This window comes from Macaca thibetana, chromosome 1, assembly GCF_024542745.1.
Source record: "Macaca thibetana thibetana isolate TM-01 chromosome 1, ASM2454274v1, whole genome shotgun sequence".
NCBI lineage: Eukaryota > Metazoa > Chordata > Mammalia > Primates > Cercopithecidae > Macaca > Macaca thibetana.
In genome coordinates this window covers 106,965,259-106,987,243 of record NC_065578.1, presented here as the reverse complement: position 1 = coordinate 106,987,243, position 21,985 = coordinate 106,965,259, and the positions used below count along the sequence as shown (strand labels likewise).

Genomic DNA, 21,985 nt, shown 5'->3' with positions numbered 1-21,985 from the left:
GGCAACTTAATCAAATTGGATTTTATGAAAAAATAATAAGGACGACTCAGGCAATCAGTTTCCAAGGCATCCTGGAACTAAAAATGTGTCCAAAATAAGATAATAATTTATTTTGTAACTTTGGTGTAGTCAAGTATCGATTGAAGATTTTAGAAGGTACAGCTTTTAGAAAATACCTATTTTGGTCCTTACAGGGTTTTACACAGACTTATAAAAGTATAAAATACAACCATACTTTTTTGAAATTCAGTAAACTTTTCCCCCTAATTTCCCTTGGGTGGTTTTATATTTACAATTTTAAGAGTATGTTTAGTTCCATGATGACTTTTTAAAATAGGAAAAGTTTTATTTTGGATTCTACACATAGATAAAAATTCTAGAAATGTTCTTCCCTCTCAAAATTCTATGGAGTAAAATTTATTTGTTGTCTAGAAATTTGTTGAACAAATGTGGTTATCAATTTGGACTTTTTTACTTACTACTGTACTTTAGTGGGGAAATCACTTGAAATGCTTGATGATTTGAAATCACAGATTCATAAGGGTAGAATATTTTATAGTGGGTGATTGGGAACTTTAATAGCAATTTTTATTTAATGAAGTAAAAGTAACTTTTAAGGAATAAAAGAATATAATTTTGATGGATTTATTATACTTAATAGACTCGTCTTTAGGTCCTGTTTATAGCAGAAACACTGCTAGTATTGGATTCATTAAAGATTTTTGTGTGGCTTCTCTGTGCCAAACATAGTATTAGGCACTCATGATATATGACAGACAAAGCTCATCATTTAGAAAGGAAAAATGAAGTGTAAACTGCCAAGTATAACACAATGTGGTAGGAACATATAAGGTACAGAACCGGCACAGATAAAGGCCTAAATAATAATGTATAAGGAAGCTGGGAACCTGAGTAGAGGCCTCTGCCATAGAAGACACCCCAGAGGAGTAACTCTTGAGTTGGGCTTTAAAGGAAGAGTAAGGGGTCAATAAGTAAATCAGAAGGGAAGAAATTTGTAAGCAGAAAAAATAAAATTTCTAATGGGATTAGATATTAGAACATATTTTAAAATTGCAATTAATTTAGTATGAATAGAATATAAGTTGTTTGGGTGGAAGTGGAAAGAGAAATTGAGAGAAGTTTGCAGAATTCAGATCATGCGGCATCTAGGAGGTATGGGTGACAACCTGAAGCTTTCGTGGGGCATCACAGAAGTCTGAGTAGGGTAGAGACAGGATCTGATTCATATTATGGAAACCTATCCCTGATGACAATAGAGTGACTGGACTGTAGTGAGGAGAGACTGCAAGTCGGAAGGCCAATCAGAAGCTCATTATGATTACCTGGTTTTGTTGTTTGTTTGTTTGTTTTAAGAGACAGGGTCTTTCTCTGTTGCCCAGGCTGGAGTGCAGTGGTGTAGTCATGGCTCACTGCAGTTAAGCTCAAGCTGTCTTCCCGCCTTAGCCTCCCGAGTAGCTGAGACTACAGGCTCATGCCACCTTGCCCAGCTAATTTTTAATTTTTTTTTTTGTAGAGATGGGGTCTTGTCATGTTGCCCAGGCTGGTCTCAAATTCCTGGACTCAAGTGATCCTCCCATCTCAGGCTGGAAATGTGCTGGGATTACAGGTGTGAGCCACCATGCTTGGCAAATAATTATCTGTTTGAAAAACGGCAAGGATCTGAACCTAATTAGTGGTAGTGAGGATGGTTCCAAGGGGGCAGGATCAAAGTTAGCATCAATAGGACATAGTGAGGGAGAGAGAACAGGGAGAAGTCTGGGACCTTTTAGGTTTTGGCTTAAGTGATTACATTGATGGAAGTGCCATCATTCAATAAAACAGAAACAGGATCTAAGAATAGGATTCTGGGTGAAGATGGATTAAGTTTGGGGAATGTTGGATTTGAGGAGCCTTTGAAATAATGAGGTAGAACCATTTAGTTGGACGGATGAGTCCGGGACTGTGTGAATTTTGGGTTGAGCACGTACATTTGACAGTGATTGGCCCATGAGGTGATAGTTGACATTATGACAGTGGTTGTGATAGAATTTGTAGAGTATGTAAAATAAGGTAAAATAAAGAGGACTAGGGTGAAAACTTAAGGAACAATAACTTTCTAAGAAGCAAATAAAGAAGAAACTATGAAAGACTGAGGAGTAGGCAGAAATTTAGGATGGACAGACAAGCAATTGTAACAGCAATAACAGCAACAAATAGAACATCTCGATGTCCCTGAAATGAAAGGAGGGATGCAGTCAAAAGAATCAAAAGCTATAGAGAAGCCAAGAATAATAATGAGTAAAAAGTATGATTTTAATCATTATGGAATCTTTCATAACAGTAGGGATCAATGTCAGTGTAATGGTGGTGGATAGAATTCAGATTCATCTTTGAAAAGAAAATGTCTCATGATTTTTTGGTGTCTAGTTGGTCTTACAGTTTGAAATTTTTGATGGAAATGGAGCCCAGACACATTAGATTTATCACATTATAGAGAGAAAACCAATAATAATGGTTTATTTGTAAAAATGTTTTCTTTAGTATATCTTTGTTTTAATTTGAGAAAGTAGTACTAAACCATATCTTCCAAATAGGAACTGGTCAAACATACCGCTGATGCGACTGAGAAGGCAAATCTGAAACTGGCTCTTGATGCCATGAAGGTAGGGCAGATACATCAGTAACTTGTTTATATTTTTTATTCTTGTCTAAAGACTATGGAATTCAAATTGCTAATATATATATGGTAACATATATGTATAAAATAATATATATGAATAATATTATGATATCCTAATGTATAATACACATTTGTTTTTAGTGGGGACAGCTGGATATTTTGTTTGTTTGTTTGTTTTACTGGAATAGGTATCCTTGCATGGATTTAATTGTTAGACAACACATAAAACAAGAAGTATATTAAAATCACTTAGATACAAGTATAACAACTTTCATAACCATGAGGAATTATTTAATATCATGGTATTTTTTCCCATTCTTTTCATGGTGACTAATAGAAAACGTTGGCTTGTGTAAGTCGTAGGCCAGCTGGTGGCTTCAGAACCCCATGTGACTATTTTCTTCATATGAGGATATCTGCTAGGTTTATCCTTGTGGATGCTATGACTTAATACAAATGAATTTCAGTTTGTTCGGTTTTCAGGTGAATATGAAAATTAAGAACTATGAATAGATAAAGACAGACATTTTGAACATACTGGGGAATATATAAAACCTCAGTTTCCACATTATGTTGAATAAAAATGACTTTGAAATGAGATATTTGCCAATAACTTAAAGCGTAGGGAAATATTTGTTCTTAAAAACAAAATGGCAAGGTGACCCTGCTCAGAGCAGTGCATTAATTACTTAGCTGTGTTCTTGTACCAATTCGTGTTAGCTTTGCTGTTTAGCTGATTGTCTGTCACTAACAGGAAACACCACACAATTATTTATTATTACTATTAAAAAGTCAAACCAAGTTCCAGTTTTTAAAGAAGTCGTTTATGAATCTATCCTATGAAAAATCAGACTTCCATTTAGAACAAAGTTAGGAACTGCTTTTTGCAGAGTTCTGTCCCTACTGTTGCAGATGAATTTAAGAGGGTAGAGAAAAAAGAAAAAGAGCTCAGAAAACAGGAAAATCTGGAGCGCATGTAACAAAAATAGCTAGTTACAGTATGGAAAGATTAGCTAATGTTTCCTCAAATATGAGAAAAGACATTTTAAAATAGGTGAAGGCACATGGAGAGACACGGCCAGCATTTTTTGTTCACTTTAATTCATGAATTAAATTTAGTTCCAGCATGTTGTGCCATTTAGTTCCTCACCTCTCCTTTACTTCTCCTGAATCCATATTCGGGTTAACTCTTTAAAATTGAACTGGTTTCCTTGACTGAATGCTCTCAGGCACTAAGAAGACTTTAGCTGGTTGCAAAAATAAAACAGTCTTGCTAGATTCATTTTCTAACTTTTGGTTACTTTTCTCCCTGCTAATCGTTCATGATTGCCCTTCTTCTAACCTGTGTAAAAATATCATGCTCTCAAGGTCAGTAATTAACGTGCTTGGAATTTCTATTCTTCCGACCTAGTTTCCTTTTTGTTGCTCTATTGCGGTATATTTTGTTTTGTCTTTTAAGGCAACAACATCCTGACTCTTCTCAGTGGTGTGGCAAATGACAGCTCTTCAGTCTTCCCAGCTGTACTTCAGACATTTTAAAATTGCCTCTGTGATGCAGCTTTGATTGACTGGGCATTCATTTTATTGTCTTTGAAAAGTTACAGTGGTTACTTTTACCACTAATGGAATTAATGATGTGTTTTCTTTCAAAGCAGTTTGCATCTCTAATCTTAGTGTGCCTTCTTTTTCTACCCCTTTCTTTATTGTCTAGGACTTGGCACAATATGTGAATGAAGTGAAAAGAGATAATGAGACCCTTCGTGAAATTAAACAGTTTCAGCTATCTATAGAGAATTTGGTATGTAATTATCTTTCCATCTCGCTTCCCCTCACCCCCACATCAACGACATTCTAGGATTTGTTGTTGAAGAAAACATAGTTTTTACCTTCAAGTTTCTACTGTTGGATGTTGTTGCCAATCCCTTTGTTTGGTAGTGTTCATGTGGGTGTCTGAGGGCACCTGCGACCTGTTTGTGTCTAGGGACTGTGTGATGGCTTGCCCCTCTTACCTTAGTCACACTCTGCCTCTTCTCCCAGCAGTCTGAATCTAAACATAGGAGTCCACTTTTTTTTTTCTTTTCTTTCCCTCATCCCCATACATACTCACGGCTGATTCCTATTCATTTATTCATTTTATATATATTTGCTGTGTGACTATTATGACCCAGACACTTTGCTTGGGTCTGGGACTGTAACTGTGAACAAGATGGTCTCAAGATTGAGGAGACAGTTTAAAATAAAAAAAAGAGTTAAAAATGCCATATTGAGATTAGTGCTGTGAACTGGCTGCTATAACTGAAGATTATAAGGGGAGTCCTAGTTTAGATAAGTTGGTTGGAAAAAGTCCTTTTAAGTCATTTGAACTGAGACCTAGAAGATAAGAAGCAGCCAGCCACACGAAGATCTAGGGGGAAGTGACCCAGGCAGAAGTCGTAGCAGGTGAAATGCTCAGAGTTGGGAAAAAAACAGGTGTATTCAAGAAGCTGAAAGGTAAGAGTGGTGGGAAATGGAGAGTGAAGGGAAGGATGGTGGGCTCTGAGCCATGAGGGATGGGCAGGGCAATTGCGTAACACAGCCTTGTAGGCCAAGATGCTGAATTGGGATTTTACTGTGACTGCAGTGGGAAGCTATTAAAAGGTTTCTATCAGGGAGTATTACAACAGACTGATTGACATTTCAAAAAGACCCTGTAAGCAGGCAGCCCAGCCAGCAAGCTGTTGAAGTGGTTTCAAGAGAGGATGCAGCCTTGGATTAATCTGCGGGCAGTGCAAATAGAGATGAGTGACTTTAGGATACATTTTTGGTAGAGCGATTTCATCGCTGTTTTCTCTGAAACATTGTGAACCTGTCTCTTTCTTTTCACACATGCAGCCACAGACCCATTTCAGGACACCGTCATCTGCCGCTTTTCCAGTCACAGTAGCCTCTCATCATCTCTTCACATAGTTGCAGTTCCAAAATGTGGATTTCTCAATTTACTTTCTTTCTCAAATTTATCAAGATTTTTTTTTGTTATTGTCTTCAAGATTCAGTCAGTATTCCTTGGCATGATATTTAAGGTCCTCAGTGATCTGGACTTAAGCTATTTTCCTGAACTCCTTCAGCTGATAACTGTCCCTGCGCTTTACATTGTGGATATTTTGTTGTATTATAAGATCTCCAATTTGTCATACATTTCTACAGTTCTGCCTTCGATTGTAATCTCAGAGCCTAGTATGTTTTTTCCTATTATTCCCTATCAAATTTATTCAAGGTGCATCTAAAATAAATCCCTTTTCCTAATCTATTATTTTTCCTCTTTAGAATTCCATAGCATATTTCTTGGACAGCTGTGTAGCCTTTAAAAATTGTGGTAAAATATATATAGCATTGACTGGGTGTGGTGGCTCACACATGTAATCCCAGCACTTTGGGAGGCCGAGACGTGTGGATCACCTGAGGTCAGAAGTTGAAAACCAGCCTGACCAACATGGTGAAACCCCATGTCTACTAAAACTACAAAAATTAGCCAGACATGGTGGCGCGTGCCTATAGTCCCAGCTACTGGGGCGGCTGAGACAGGAGAATTGCTTGAACCTGGGAGGCAGAAGTTGTAGTGAACTGAGATTGTACCGCTGCACTCCAGCCTGGGCAACAGAGCGAGACTCCCACTCCATCTCAAAAAAAAAAAAAAAAAAGTGTGTATATATATATATATGTGTGTGTGTGTGTGTGTGTGTGTGCGTGTGTATGTATATATATGCCCTTCTAATTATTTTGAAAATTTATAGTTCTGTAGCATTAAGTGCATTCATGATGTTGTGTGACCATCTCTGAAACTTCATCTTGCAAAACTGAAAGTCTGTACTCATTAAACATGAACTTCCCGTTCTTCTCTTTCCCTGGCCCCTGGAAACTACCAATCTACTTTCTGTCACTATAAGCTTAACTACTCTGGGCACCTTATACAAGTGAAATAATACAATATTTGCCATTTCATGACTGGCTTATTTTACTTAGCATAATGTCTTCAAAGTTCATCCTTGTTGTAGCCATGTGTCAAAATTTTATTTTTTTGATTTCCATTTGTTTAAGGCTGAATAATATCTAATTTTATATAAATACCTCACTTTTTTCATTGATGAACATTTGGGTTGCTTCTTTCATTCAGCTATTGTGAATAATACTATTATATTATTATTGTCACAGGTGTACCAATATCTATTCAAGTGCCTGCTTTCACTTTTAGTTATGTACTCAGAAGGAGTATTTCTGGGTTGTATGGTCATTATGTTAATTTCTTGAAGAATCGCTATACTATTTTCCACAGCAGCTGCACCACTTAACATTCCTACTACCAATGCACAAAGGTTTCAGTTTTTCCACATCCTCACCAACACTTACTGTTCGGTTTGTTTGGATAACAGCCATCTTAATGGTTTTAAAGTAGTATCTCATCGTGGGTTTGATTTGCATTTTCTTAATGATTAATGATGTTGAATATTGTCTTTGTGTGTTTCTTGGCCATTTGTATATCCTCTTTGGAAAAATACCTATTCAAGTGCCCATTTTTGAATCAAGTTGTTTTTTGTCATTGTGTTGTAGAAGCTCTTTTTTTGTATCCTGGATATCAGTCCCTTATAAGACACATGGTTTGCAAATATTTTCTTGTGTCTGTTGGCTTTTCACTCCGTTGATATTGTCTATGATGCACAAAAGTTTTTAATTTTGACAAAGTCCCATTTATCAATCTCAAAGAAATCATTGCTGAATCCATTGTCATAAGGTTTTTCCCTGTTTTCTTCTAAAAGTTTTATAGTTTTAACTGTTATGTTTGGGTATTTGAAAAATTTTTAGTTATTTTTTATTTATGGTGTAGGTAATGAAGGGTCTACTTTTATTCTTTTACATGTAGATATCCAGTTTCACAGCACCATTTGTTGAAAAGTCTATTCTTTCCCCATTTAGTGGTCTTTTCATTTGACCATATATGTGAGGGCTTATTTCTGGGTTCTGTACTATTCTGTTGGTCTGTATGTCTGTTTGTATGCCAGTACCACATGATTTTGATTATTGTGGCTTTGCAATAAGTTTTGGAAAGAAGTCAGTAAGTATGAGACCTCCAGCTTTGTTCCTTTTCAAGATTGTTTTGATTGTTCAGAATCCCTTGAGATTCCATAAGAATTTAGAATGGAGTTTTTCTATTTGTGCAGAAAACATCACTGGGATTTTGATTAGAAACATTTATTTTTATATTTATAGTGTTAATCACACATCTCTGCCCTTTATTAAAATGGAATTTCTGGATGTTAGTGATTTTCAGTCAGTTCTTTTTTCCCCTAGCATGTACAGGAAGTGCTCATAAGCACTTAAAAGTAATTTTGTTATCAGCCTCTGGGAAAATAGCTCATTATTTTAAATCATTAAGTCAGAGCTTTTCATCCTTGAGGTCCTAGCTCAAGAAAGCCAGTCTGGACTTTATAGACCAAATTAGCACCCACCCCCACCACCCAACCCCTTTCTGTACTCCTTCATGGCAGTGGTGCATTTATAATTTCTTGCTTCTGTGAATATTTGTCCCTCCACTGGGCAGTGTGCTTCACGAGGGCAGTGTCTGTATCATTTTGCTGTACACCTGTTATGGTGGTTGGCACACAGAAGATGCTCAATAAATATTAGTTGCCCAACTGTCTTGTAATTTGGACCCTTCCAGTTGAGTCTTTCTTTTCATAGCTAATTTCCCCTTTATGAATATATAATAATTAAAATCAACTGATGTCCTTGACATACCCCCTGGCATTACAGAGGACAGACTTCTTTATCATGTAGGTCTGAGCTTTTTAGAGTAAATATGCTTTAAAAGTGTAAAAAATGATAAAATTTTAATGTAATAAGGTAGTTGTCTTGAGTAAGTATCTCTACTGACATTTGTTTCTATTTTAATGTGATTATGAAAAACTCTGACATGTACATTTTATATTTTAGAACCAACCAGTTTTGCTTTTTGGACGACCTCAGGGAGATGGTGAAATTCGAATAACCACTCTAGACAAGCATACAAAACAAGAAAGGTAAGAAACGGAGAATTCTATTTTGAAAATAAGTAATTAGTGTCAGAAAACGGAGAAAAACTTACAGACAGTTCTTCCAGTGTGAAGTAGGGGAAAAAAGGAAGAAGTACAGGGAGAGAGACCAACCCATGATTTCTAAATTTTTAAAATTTAGTTTATCTTAGGCATTCCCACCTGGGTTCTGGTATCTATTAATTTGTCTAAGTTATTAAGAAGGAAGTAACAAGTATAGATGATCAGCTGGGATACATTAAAATGAGAAGAGCGATAAAGTAAGAACAGGTAACTACCGTAAAAACATCATTGAATTTTTGGAATATATTTTTAAATAACTGAAAATAATAGAAGAATGCCCTAAGAAAGAAGACCAAGTGAGAATCATGTAGTAATATTTTCTTGACGGAAATTTGCAGATGTAGTTCTCGAAAATTAGTAAGCTTGGCCCAGAGTCCTTAATTATGTATATATGTGATCGTCAAACAGGTTTTTGTGGTTGACAGTGATCATTTTCTGGAATCTTTGGAGAAGCAAGAGCCAGCAGGGGGCAGCATCAGCTCTTGCTTCCACCTCGATAACCCTGGCTCCACAGGTCCTTTAAACCTCTCTGGTTTAATAGACGTTAAAAGTGATGCAAATGTTACAGCCCTGTGAATGTGTCATTATCATTGTGTATAAAAAAAGTGTGTTAATCTCTGAGAGTTTATAAAAATACACAAGTATTGGTACTGGGTGATGCGGTTATAAGGTTTATTTTCTCTCCCAAGTTATGTTGTTCTTAATAAGAAAAAAGTATTAACATGGAAATTTCACCGTAACTTCTTCAGTTTACACTTGGCTCATATACCATTCAGTTTGTGTTTTTAGGTGGTCAGTTAAATCATGAGGAACAACATAGAGGGTAAAAGCACAGTTTCCAAAATTAGACCTGTTTGTGAATCCCGTTACATGCGTCACTAGCCGTGTGACCTTGAGCAAATTAACTTCTCTAAGCCTCAGTTTCCTCCTCAGTAAAATGAAGATGGTAAACAGTACCTACCCAGCATGTGGTCTTGGGGATTTAAATTGAGTCATGTTTGTAAAAGGGATGAACAACACTTCTCAAGGCATTCTGGCTGATCCCTAGTAACTTCAGTAGAAGCTGCTACTGATGTCATTAATATTATTCTATACGTTTTTAGCTTTTAAATTAAAAAAGAAGGTAATTGCTCATGAGCAAACTTTATGGCTTATCTCATTTGGCCATTTCAACAACTCTGCAGTGTGCGTTTTACTCTTATTATGAATTTTGCCCATTTTTAAAATGAGGGAACCAAGGCACAAAGGCACACTGAGGCCATTTACAAAGTAAAGGGAAGTTCCAAGATACACACAGTTCTTATAACCACAAATCCCCCATTGTTTTCAATGTGTGATACTACCTGTTGTCTTTAATGCAAAGAAAAAGACATTGGTTGCTTTAATTTTATCTTACCAAAAAAAATTAATACACATCCTTCTAAACCATTTAAAATCAATCAATTAATCAGTCTCTCTTTCACAGGCATATCTTCTTATTTGATTTGGCAGTGATCGTATGTAAGAGAAAAGGTGATAACTATGAAATGAAGGAAATAATAGATCTTCAGCAGTACAAGATAGCCAATAATCCTACAACCGATAAAGAAAATAAAAAGGTGACTTTTTGGAAACTAATAACTGTAATTTACTTATAATCTTGAATATTAAGGAAAAGTATGATAATACATTAATGTGAGATGTGGCTTATCAATCCAGATGTTTTTGTTTCTAGAGATTGATTAGGTACATACCTTTGTGAGAAATAACTGGAAAATGCCAGATCTGATCATTTCTAATGCCCTAATGATCCAGATAGTAAAAGGCATTTGGCATAGAAATTGTTATAGATATGAAGTTGACTACAATCAGCTTGATTGTGCAGTTTGTACATTGATAATATTGTGAGGGGTTTTTGGATAGTTATGGTGGTATTCTTGTGAATTTAGAAACATAATGTTGTTAATGACACATATTAATCTGAAGAATATTAATTTTAACAGTGGTCTTATGGCTTCTACCTCATCCATACCCAAGGACAAAATGGGTTAGAATTTTATTGCAAAACAAAAGATTTAAAGAAGAAATGGCTAGAACAGTTTGAAATGGCTTTGTGAGTATTTCTATTTTTAAAAGTGCTTTTATTTTTACTACTTAAATCACTTATGAATAATGAACAACCAATAAGTGTGCTCTAATGCTTGTAGCATGTGTCATGTGTACAGAGACAGGGGAAATGTTTTGCTGTGATCAGGAGTGCTACTAGGCTGCTGGCTGCTTGATAACTTTGGTCTCCTAGGAGAGGAGTTTTGTTGAATTCCTTCAAAAAGAAGAAAGAGGGAGCTCTAATCTTCTGTTTGACTTTCTTATAGGCCTGTTTTAGTTCTTTAGCTGTCAGCAGCCCAAGAAAATATTAATTATTCTAATGATAAACTTTTTATGTAATAACTATATTTTAAAAATTATATACCTTTAAATAGAAATACCTGCATGTGTACTTACACAAACAGACATGTAAATGTATATATCTTATTTTTAATAGAAAGATTGAATTATGCTCTGTTTTCACTCACTTATTTGAATCTTGGCTAAAATGCTTCATGTATTTAAGGAATGCTTTATGGGCTTAATTTCTTTAAGTGGTTTTTAGTTCTATTGAGGAGGAAGCTCAACAAAGAGGTGGAAAATAAATCAATTCTGTTTCAAAAGGAATGGCATACAGAGATGTAATAACCAAGAACATGCCATTATAGGTGTTTCTTTTTAGTTTTGATGTTTAAGGATTGAAAGGTGCACAATGACCCTTTTCGTGGAAATATATAGGATGCCCTGAAATAAAACTGTTAGCAAAATGTGAAATTAAGGAAAACTACATTTGGAATTTGTTTCATTTGGGTTCTAAGATTATTTACCATTTGTTGACAAATTCTATCAGTTTTTTTCTTTAAGAAATGCTCATGTTAATGTAAACTAGAGGTAGGAATAGGATGTTTTATTGTGGTTCTGAAATTAGGAAAATAAAGATTCTCAAGGTTATTTTATCTAACATTTTGAGATACAGGATTCTATAGCCAAAATGTTTAAGCTTATAGTCAGTTCTGCGTTCATCTATTATCCCTGCCATGAACTGGCTGCATGATGAAAGCTAAGTTATTTAAACTTCTCACAGCCTCAGTTTCCTCATCTGTAAAATAGGGATGATATTTACTTCAAATTCTAGGTAATATGTATCAGCAGAGTGCTAGCCAAATAGTACGATAGCAGCCATGTGATACTGTACAATAGGTGATACCTATTGTTATTGCTATTATTATTAATAATGATTGCATTTGGGATTCTAGCATACTTATGAATACTTATAAAACTACATAACATCTTCCAATATACTAATTTTTCTTTTTAGGAAGTCACTTGGAGTTGAATAATTTGAATTGGAGTGGTAGGATGCTGGGGTTAGTGGTAATATGCAAAGACAGAGCTGATCTCGAGCCTTTACTCTTATATGCTAGGCTATCATTTTTTTGATGGGTTTTGTTTGCCTTTATAATCTTCAGGTGAGTGAAGGAGTGTCTGCAGAGGAGAAAACTTGAATTTCATGTCCCAGAGCAGACAGGTTCCTTGGACTGTATGATAGATATATCAGTCACTATTTTGTTCAGTTGCCATAAAACAAACAGTTAATTTCTAGATATGAGAGACTTGATGGCCAGGCGTGGTGGTTCATGCCTGTAATCCCAGCACTTTGGGAGGCTGAAGTGGGCGATTCCCCTGAGGTCAGGAGTTCGAGGTCAGCCTGGCCAACATGGTGAAACCCCATCTCTACTAAAAGTACAAAAATTAGCCAGGTGTGGTGGCGCATGCCTGTCGTCCCAGCTACTTGCGAGGCTGAGGCAGGAGAATCGTTTGAACCCAGGAGGCAGAGGTTGCAGTGAGCTGAGATTGTGCCACTGTACTCCAGCCTGGGTAACAGACTGAGAGTCTGTCTTGAAAAAAAAAAGGAGAGAGAGAGAAATTTGACAAGATAAATTTCTTGTCAGCATTTGGCTTCTCTCCTTAAGCGTGGTCACCTTGTAGTCTAAGACAGCTGCTAGAGCTCTAGGTATAAAATCTATGTTCTAGGTAGCAGAAAGTAATCCCACTTTTATGGATTCCTTGTAGAAATACCACCCGCTTCTGTTACATAATACTGACCAAAGTGTAGTCATGTGGCCACACCTGCCAAGGGAGGCTGGCAAATAAAACCTTTATTCTGGGTAGGATTCTTCCTGGCTAAAAATTAAGGTTCTTTTACTATGGAAGAAGGGAGGAATAGGTAGTTGTAGGCAACCAGGAGCCACCGCCTTACAGGTTTATACATATAGTACGTATGGATTTAAATTGTTCCACCACAATAAGGATGGCTGAAGCACATGCACAGAACCTGGGATTCTTAATCTTTGATTATTTTCCAAGCACCTCAGCAATATAATAACACACCAGTAGAAGTAGTTTTTGTTATTTTAGAGATCTGTTGAATGTCCATGCAGGTAGTGAGAGGGTAGAAGTTATCTTTTTGGAGAATTGCTCAGAGTTGAAGTTGAGGGCTTCTATAAATAAGGGTTATATTATATATGGTAAAATAAAATCTGAGCAGGCATCAGAATATTCCATTGTTTATTTCCTTCTTTTTTGAAGTTCATCATGTAGGAAAGCCCTGATAATGTCTGCTTCCAGCTTTATAAGACAGATTTTGCCTGTCTGATGCTCATAAAAATAGAATAATGTAGGTAAATCTTGAAGTTTGATTTTGCCTATGGTTCAAATTTTGCTGCTTATCCATTATTTTATCCATGTATTAAATCTGTATTAAATCTGTATTCATTATTAAATCCTTTTTGATAAGTCACGGAGAATAAAAGAAAATAACTCCTGCGCATCAGTGACAATGCATGAAGAACAGCAAGCCTCGTGTATCTCCACAGGATGGCTTCTTCCCAGTGTCTTTAGCATCAACACGAGTCCCTTGAGTTCCCTTAGAGCACTCTGGACTATTGCTTTAAGGAATTCTGAAAAGAAAAGGGAGGCATTGGTGAGAGGGCGGAGGGAAATCAAGGGAGCTGATATTTTTAAGAGTGTTGAAATGCTTGCCATTTCTATTTACAGAAGATGGCAATTCTGTTTATAGGATGATTGGATCATTTTTATTTAAAATTATTGCAAATCACTGTTAAGGCACTTAAAATACTACGTTAAGCCTCTAAATTAAGGCTCTTAATTTAGAACATTAAATAAGGCCATGGAAAAGCATGAACACTAATAAACAATTAGTATCTGGTGAACCCAAATATTCTCCCCAGAGGTGACCTAAATCTCAGCCTCTGTCTCTCCCAAGCACATCCCCATCCTTGTTCAGCAGTCATGTTCTCTGACCTTCTTTGACCATAACCACTTCCAGCGTTTAAAATACACAGTGAACCACATTAGAACCTGGCAAACCTCCATAGGAAAGGCTGAACAAAGAGAAAAGTAGCAGTGACCCACTTGGATAGGGCAGGAGGATATTTTTCCCTTTTTTTTTAAAATTTTTGTGATAAGTGATAGCAGGACTGATATGTTCTTGAGGTTGTTGGAAAAATTACTTAACAAAATATACCAAATAGAGTGCAAGGGCTGTAGTTCTGGGGGCCATAATCTAAATAAGGTATTTAAATCTTTAAGAGGCTGATCAATATGCCTTGCTTACTTTTATTTTTTCCAAAAGGGTTTTTTTTTTTTTTTTTTTTTTTTTTTTTTTTTTTTTTTGTCACTAACTGTCTCTCACAATTCCATTTAGTCATCTGTGAAACAGAATGGCAAATAGTTTTATTGGGTTAAGCTGGTTTTCATAATGATGCTGGAAAATATGGATATAACTGCCTATAGCAATGTTCAAAATTTTGTTAAGAAGCTATGGATATGTTTTCTCCAAATCCAATATAACCATTGTGCTTTTATGAATTTTTCTGTAAGATTTAAATTAATAAACCTTGTCATACCCATTTTGTAGCTCAGGAAACTAGCAGTCACAGGAGCATTTGAGCAAATGCGTACAAGTTTGATGCTGTGTCATTTACAGTACAGTTGAAGATCTCAGTTCACAGGAGTTTCTTTATCCATAACGATGCTAAAATAAGCAACTGGACTCAGATCTTGGCATCTAAAACTGGAGTCTGGGTTTTTTGTATTTTTTGTTTTTGTTTCCTCACTGTGAATAGGATCTAGCGATCAGATAGTTTTCTTAAATGTCCCAGGAGTAAGTTAAACCTGAGTAAAAAATAAAGAAGTATAATTATATTTAAGTTGGTGCAAAAGTAATTGGGGCTTTGCCATTACTTTTAGTGGCCAAAAAGGTTTTTTTTTTAAAAAAGAAAAGTTAGCAAAAGGATAGGTAAAATAAGAGGCATACCATAAGCATCACATATGGTAGTAACGGGTAGATTCAGAATTAGCCTTTGTAGTGCTTTTTTGAAGGGAAATGAAAGGTGCTCTTGCCTAGAATTTCTTCTGACCGACCTTGGCCCAGTTCTTGAAATTCTAACAATTCTCATTTACCCCCTTGAATGAAGAAAGACCCTTTGAGATGCATATGCCGTCACTACTGCGAGTATCTAAGATGTCTTGACTGTGTAATAAGTGCCTGGCACAGTTCTACATGAATTACCTAAGAGAAAATAGCATAGAGGTCAGGCATTGTCTACTGAAATATTAGCCCAGGATGTTTATCTTTTAAACACAAGGACTAATGGTAGTGGAAAGAAGAGAATGAGAATGGGAGATGGAGATTCTAGAGCTCCAGAGGGACTCTGGGACCAGGATGCACTATCCTGTTGGTCATCCGGAAGGGCAGCCCCTGCCTGCGCTTTGCATTTCCCAGAATGAGCCCTGAGAGGAGCTTCCCTGTTGGGATGGAGCAGGGAGTGAGAGTGTAGCCGTTAAGCTCCACAAATCACGTTTAATCTGAGGCACAGTGTTTCTTTCTAATTTATTCCCCATCTACTTCCAGAAGGAATTTGAAGTCACTCACAATAAAAAGCACACATGCTGCAGAATTAAAAAGAAAAATTTAAATAATCAGAGGTCAAATAGAACAGTGTTTCCAAGTATTATCTTCAAACTCAGGCTCTTCAAACTCAAACTAGACAAGAATATTTTCTTGAAGTTTAGTTTCTGTAGTTTATATGATAAAAACAAAAAGCATGTTTCTCACATTTCAAACCTAGAGTTATATTTCATCAAACATAATTTGTTTTAATCTAAAGATATTGCTCAGATACTTTGAATACCAGAGAGAGAATTACCAGAGGAAATTTTATTCATTCTGCAAATATTTATCGTGTGCTTGCCTTGATGCCAGACACTGTTGGAAGCCCTGGGCTTATAACAATGAGGGAGCTGTTGCAATTGAATTTAAGTATTATTATTTCTAAATATAATAATATTCTGTTAGTATATAATGGATTAAGTTTCAGGACTGAACTCTTGATATTTCTATTCAAATCATCTCCTCCTTTAACCTCCATTTACTTAAGGATCAACATATGGAGTCACAAGAATTGCGCTTGATACAGCTCCCTCTCGCCACTTGTAATCAATCTCTCACTAATCACTGCACATCAAATCTGAACACCTGCCTGAACTCTCTCTTGCCACCCCTGGGTTACATCTTCTGCATGTCTCTTTAGCTTCTGCATTCCCTACTTCTTCCCCACTAGTCCTTCTTCACAAGCATCAGAGTCATCCGATACTAAGACTACCCCACTTAGAAAGCTCTGTTGGATATTTATTGTACTTGCTATAACATCAGAGTTTTCGCTAGGATGGAAGAAGGCCCTGACTGGTTTTATCCCACCCATCTTTCCAGCCCCATCTCCCATCAGTTTTTCCTGTGCTTGTTTCTTTTTTTTTCTAGTTAAATTGTGTGTTTCAGTTCTCAGAGAATGCCCAGGCCTCAGATATTCACACATAAGCTTTCCCTGCCAGGCCTCATCTTTCCCCCTGTTCTTTGAATACGTGGTTCTATATCCTGCAGGTCTTGGCTGTAAATGTTACTTTGTGAGGGAGATCCCTCCTGACCCCTATGCTAAGTGAGTAATACCACCTTTTCTATATTCTCTCACAATTGTATTTATATTGCCAGACAGAAATTATCCAAGCATCCTGTTTACTGCCTTCTCTTAATCCAACAATCCCTCTTCCTGTTAGAATCTGTTAGATGTCCACTCAGTTTTACTTCTCTTTTCTCCTAAAGAATAAGGATTCTGTTTTGTTTATTAGAAGAGAAGTTAAGTTGAACCATATGGTTAGAGATGTAGGAAGGGGGAAAAGAAAGCCTAATGGATCAGGGAATGGAAAGAAAGTATTGTGTGTGTTTGGTGTGAGTGAGGCTCTGGGATAGCTATGGCGTCTGAGGGATTTGAGAAGGGGAAAAGGCCTTTTGAGATGCAGGTGTTTGGAATCTCAATTTAGCTTCCCTTTATGTTCTTTGAAATGTTAAGTAAAGAATGAAATTATTTTTTGTTTATTTTGATGTACCTTTAGCGGCCCAAGGCTGAACTGCCTGGGTCCATGGAATATGGGATTGCCGTTAGATCTATTTGCCTATTTAATGTCTGTTTCTTGTATGAGGGCAGGGATCTTGTCCCTGTTGTTCAAATGCATGATCTGTCCTAGCATAGTATCATATTTTTGTTGTAAATGTGAAATTTTACTCTGTAAGTTTTCTGACAATGAAGACAAGGGAAAAAAAAGACTTGATGAGTTGTGGCATTCTTATTATCTGACAAAATATTACAATGGCCCTTTGCGGGAGAAACTTTTTCCAGCATGGTAAGAAGGCTATATAGTGTGGATCCTTAGGTAGGAGACATTGAAAAACATTCTCTACCAGCAACATTAGATTTGTTGAAATTCTTGAAGTTGATGACATAGATCAGTATTTCTCTTTTATGTAAGCCTTCAACTATGTAATTGCAGTTTTGCTAAGGCATTTTTATGGACATCTAACCTGATGCTAGCCCTTCCAGATGTTTCTTTCTAGTAGTCTGGCTTGCTTGGATAAAATTTTTGGAACCAAACAGGATGGGCAATTATCATTTTATCTAGCCTGTCATTTAAGTAGCACTGATCTCATTCATTTATATACTGAAAACTGTAGAAAAATATGCAACTCATATGTTATGTGGGGCCTCCTTGCTCCTTGGAGATGTAGACAGAGGTTAGCCCAGATTCCAGTTTTAGGGTCTGAGGTGCTCAAGGCTCACCTACATTCTCACATTTCTCTCTCTCTCCATGTTCTTGATTCATTGTGGCTTTTTTGGTTTGTGTGTGTGTGTGTGTGTGTGTGTATTTTCTTTTTTAATTTTCCCACCTGTCAGACCCAGGAGAAAAGATCTACGCCTTTTCCATTTTCCACCTGAAATCCATTCACAGTCTATTTTTTGTCATGCCAACAGGCGTCACAGTGGCGCTTATGTCATGCACCTGTTCCCTCTGCTGTTTCACTGGTCTTTGACACCCTCAGCAGCACCTGGAGCATGACCCTCCCCACCCAGCACTGCTCCCTGCAGAGGACGAGCGCCCCTTGCCTCACCACCCCTTTAGGGAGTGGCTGGTCAGGCCAGACGGAGTGCCTCCCACACCTGTCCTGGGATTTAGAGGATAAAACCATGTCATGTTACCCATCAATTCAAAATTAAGCTCTCCAGTGAGTGTTTCAGGAGAAATTGGTCTTTGTTGTTAATTTTTGAAAGACCCATGTTTCTATTATTAAAGGTTTGGCAACAAATTTGACATTCAAATGTGAAAATTTAAAAGATTCACTTTGTTAATATTTTTGCCCAGATGGAGATGCCTACAGTATCTGCATGAAGCTGTCAGAGTTCTAAAGCAGGCCTAAGAAACAACAGCTACTACCACTATGAGTACTGCTAGGCCTGTCTTCCCTTCCTATCCCCTCCTCTCTCTCCTCTTTCATTTTCTTCATCAGAAGGTTTGTTTGGATCTTCTCAAATGTATAAATAAGTTTCTGTTGAGACAACAGATTTCTTCTCTTAGAACAAGGGCCAGCAACATTTTGTTGTAGGGGGCCAGAGAGTAAATGGTTTAGGCTTTGTGGGCCATATGGTATCTGTCAGAGCTACTCAATTCTGTCATAGTTAACTACGAATGTGGCCATAGATTCACATAAATGAATGAGTGTAGTGTGTTCCAGTAAAACACTTGGTGGTTGTACTTGGCCCGTGGGCTGTAGTTAGTGACCTCTGTCTTACAGCACAATAAGATGACTTACGCCTAGAGAATTAGTCAATATATGTTACCACAAAATGATCTCAGCTATAATGAAACCATGATGTGGCCTTTTGTAGAAGTGTGATTTTTTTTTCTTTTGTTTTTAGTATCCATGATTCCTGTTGATGATTTAGCTCCAAAATGTTTTTTACTTCACCAAAAAAAGAAAATAATAAACCTGGATGAATTATCTATATTTGTCATTATTATTTTACTGTCTAATTGAATATTAAAAATGTCTGCTCACAGAACAGACTGTATCTATTCAATTTCCAGTTTCATTAAGTTTTATTACATGGTTTATTGAAAAGGACAGGTCCCACAGACTCCAGGCCAGTAGCAGCTATGTGGTAACTTTCTCTACTCAGTAGTCAGCCACATCAACAGGAAGCTTTTTTCTTTTTCTTTTCTTTTTTTTTTTTTTTTTTTTTGAGATGGAGTCTCGCTCTGTCGCCCAGCCTAGAGTGCAGTGATGAGATCTCAGCTCACTGCAACTTCCACCTCCTGGGTTCAAGCGATTCTCCTGCCTCAGCCTCCCAAGTAGCTGTGATTATAGGCACACACCACCACACCCAGCGAATTTTTGTGTTTTTAGTAGACAGGGTTTCACCATGTTGGCCAGGCTGGTCTTGAACTCCTGACCTGAGGTGAGCCACCCGCCTTGGCCTCCCAAAGTGCTGGGATTTCAGGCATGAGCCACCATGCCCAGCGAAGAAGCATTTTTTAATCAGTGATGCTGTTTGTGCTCTTGATGCATTTTCTTCCCATCAGCAATACCATTTGTGCCTGTTATTTATTCTGAAATTTCCTCCCTGGAGAGCATACTAAGGAAAACCGGAAGGGGCAGAGGAAGCCTGTGGTGTCAAGAGTTGGCCAGAGGGGGAGCCTTCCTGGATGAGCTGGATGTGGGGATGACATTTTGTCACCTGCTTTGGCATTTTCTTAGTGTCCAAAGCCCGACAGTGTCTGTTTGGAAACTGGAGGCCTTACTGGCATAATGGCCAAAATATCAGTCTATAAACTGTCTCTGTATTTGTCTGCCCTTTTGGATTGTTTTTGTTTTTTTTTTCTTGAGAAATTATTTTCTCTAAAAACCTCACATTCTTCCTCCTTAAAAGGCTTGCATGACCAGTTTTTAATGTGAAGAATTTGTTTATGGGTGCGGAATCCATGCCGGCACCATCCGTTGCCTCTGGGCTGTGCTGAGTCTCATGGTGCTGGCCTATTCACATTAATCTCCCAAGTTGAAGCCAGCTCAACTCTCCCTGAATCTAATGTATTGTCTATAACCTTTCAAAATTGGCAGTTAAGTCAGAATAGGGGACTATACTGGCAGCAATAAAAGGAAGTAGGACACGGGACAGTGCTCAGAAAATTCACAGCTGTCATGAAATGGAGTCTTTCAGTAGCCTATTTGATCCAGAAACATGCAAAAGTATTTCATGCATGACAAAGCATTAGTAAATATTAAATAGTATTCTTGTTTTGTTATTGCCTAGTGAGGATCAAGCTCTCTCCTTTTTCTCTGGTTATGTTTAATACGTATTTGACACTTTTTGGCATTCTTGAACGTGCTTATGAGAAAGGAGAAGTCACAGGCAGGTGAAGAGCAAAGGACAGATATTGAAATTTCCATCAGCAAATAAGCATTACCCTGGTTAAAACTAAATGCAAATAAAATTAGTAAGCTGAATTAGTGTTTGTTTCCCTGAGGCTTTATAACAGAGCCTTTCATCTGTTATTTTTTTTTTCCTTCTTTTTAAATGAACAATAATAGTACAGCCAGAGAGTTTAACCTGGCAGTGGTGGTCACTGTGCTACTGTCTCCAGCTTGTCCGGGTAGTGTAGATATTTACTCAAAGAGTAAGATTGTTTTGGAGTTGTTTGTTGTACTAAGTCAACTTGGTATATGGTTTCCTCCAAGTATATGACAAAATCTCCACTACAGTGAATTCTATGACAATAACCAAGCTTTAACCTATAAGTCTAAACCTAACAGTTAGTGTGACATATACTGTTTTTATGCTATTTCTTGATAAGAAATGATTAGATCATAAGAATTACTACTTTGGGCTATACAACACAAAATAAGCTGTGATTGGAAACTGGCAATCCTTGCAGTGGAAACAATGGGAGAAACTTAGTTTTTCCTCTTCATGGGGGAGTAGGCAATAGCAAGCTAGTTGGGGAGATGGAAAGGAAGTCATACTTGAAACAATTTTTCAGTAAGACTATGTATTGTGCATTTCACAATATATGCCCAGGAAGTGTTTTACGCATTAGGGATACAGTGATAGACAAGTTCACTTCTCTTGTGAAGTTTGCATTGTAAAACTACTTATATTTTCTTTTTTTCTTTTTCTTTTTTTAAATTATACTTTAAGTTCTAGGGTACATGTGCACAACGTGAAGGTTTGTTATATATGTATACATGCGCCATGTTGGTTTGCTGCACCCATTAATTCGTCGTTTACGTTAGCTATTTCTCCTAAAGTTATCCCTCCCCCACTCCCCCACCCCACCACAGGCCCCAGTGTGTGATGTTCCCTGCCCTTTGTCCAAGTGTTCTCATTGTTCAGCTCCTACTTATGAGTGAGAACGTGCGGTGTTTGGTTTTCTGTCCTTGTGATAGTTTGCTGAGAATGATGGTTTCTAGCTTCCTCCATGTCTGAACTCATCCTTTTTTATAGCTGCATAGTAGTCCATGGCATATATGTGCCACATTCTCTTAATCCAGTCTATCATTGGTGGACATTTGGGCTGGTTCCAAGTCTTTGCTATTGTGAATAGTGCCACAATAAACATATGTGTGCATGTGTCTTTATAGTAGTATGATTTATAATCCTTTGGGTATATATCCAGTAACAGTATCGCTAGGTCAAATGGTATTTCTAGT

General features: G+C 37.1%; 1 protein-coding gene across 4 annotated transcripts in view; it reads left to right on the top strand.

Moving 5' to 3' along the window:
- Positions 1–21,985, top strand: part of VAV3 (vav guanine nucleotide exchange factor 3) — a 397,627-nt gene that overhangs the window by 208,268 nt on the left and 167,374 nt on the right. For 2 of the 4 annotated variants that reach the window (XM_050778804.1, XM_050778785.1), the window contains exons 11-16: positions 1,535–1,627; positions 2,595–2,663; positions 4,392–4,478; positions 8,645–8,730; positions 10,271–10,403; positions 10,788–10,897. In XM_050778804.1, coding sequence (XP_050634761.1) covers positions 1,535–1,627; positions 2,595–2,663; positions 4,392–4,478; positions 8,645–8,730; positions 10,271–10,403; positions 10,788–10,897 — 578 coding nt within the window. The remainder of the gene's footprint in view (positions 1–1,534; positions 1,628–2,594; positions 2,664–4,391; positions 4,479–8,644; positions 8,731–10,270; positions 10,404–10,787; positions 10,898–21,985) is intronic. The other 2 variants (XM_050778810.1, XM_050778795.1) reach the window with 1 other exon arrangement.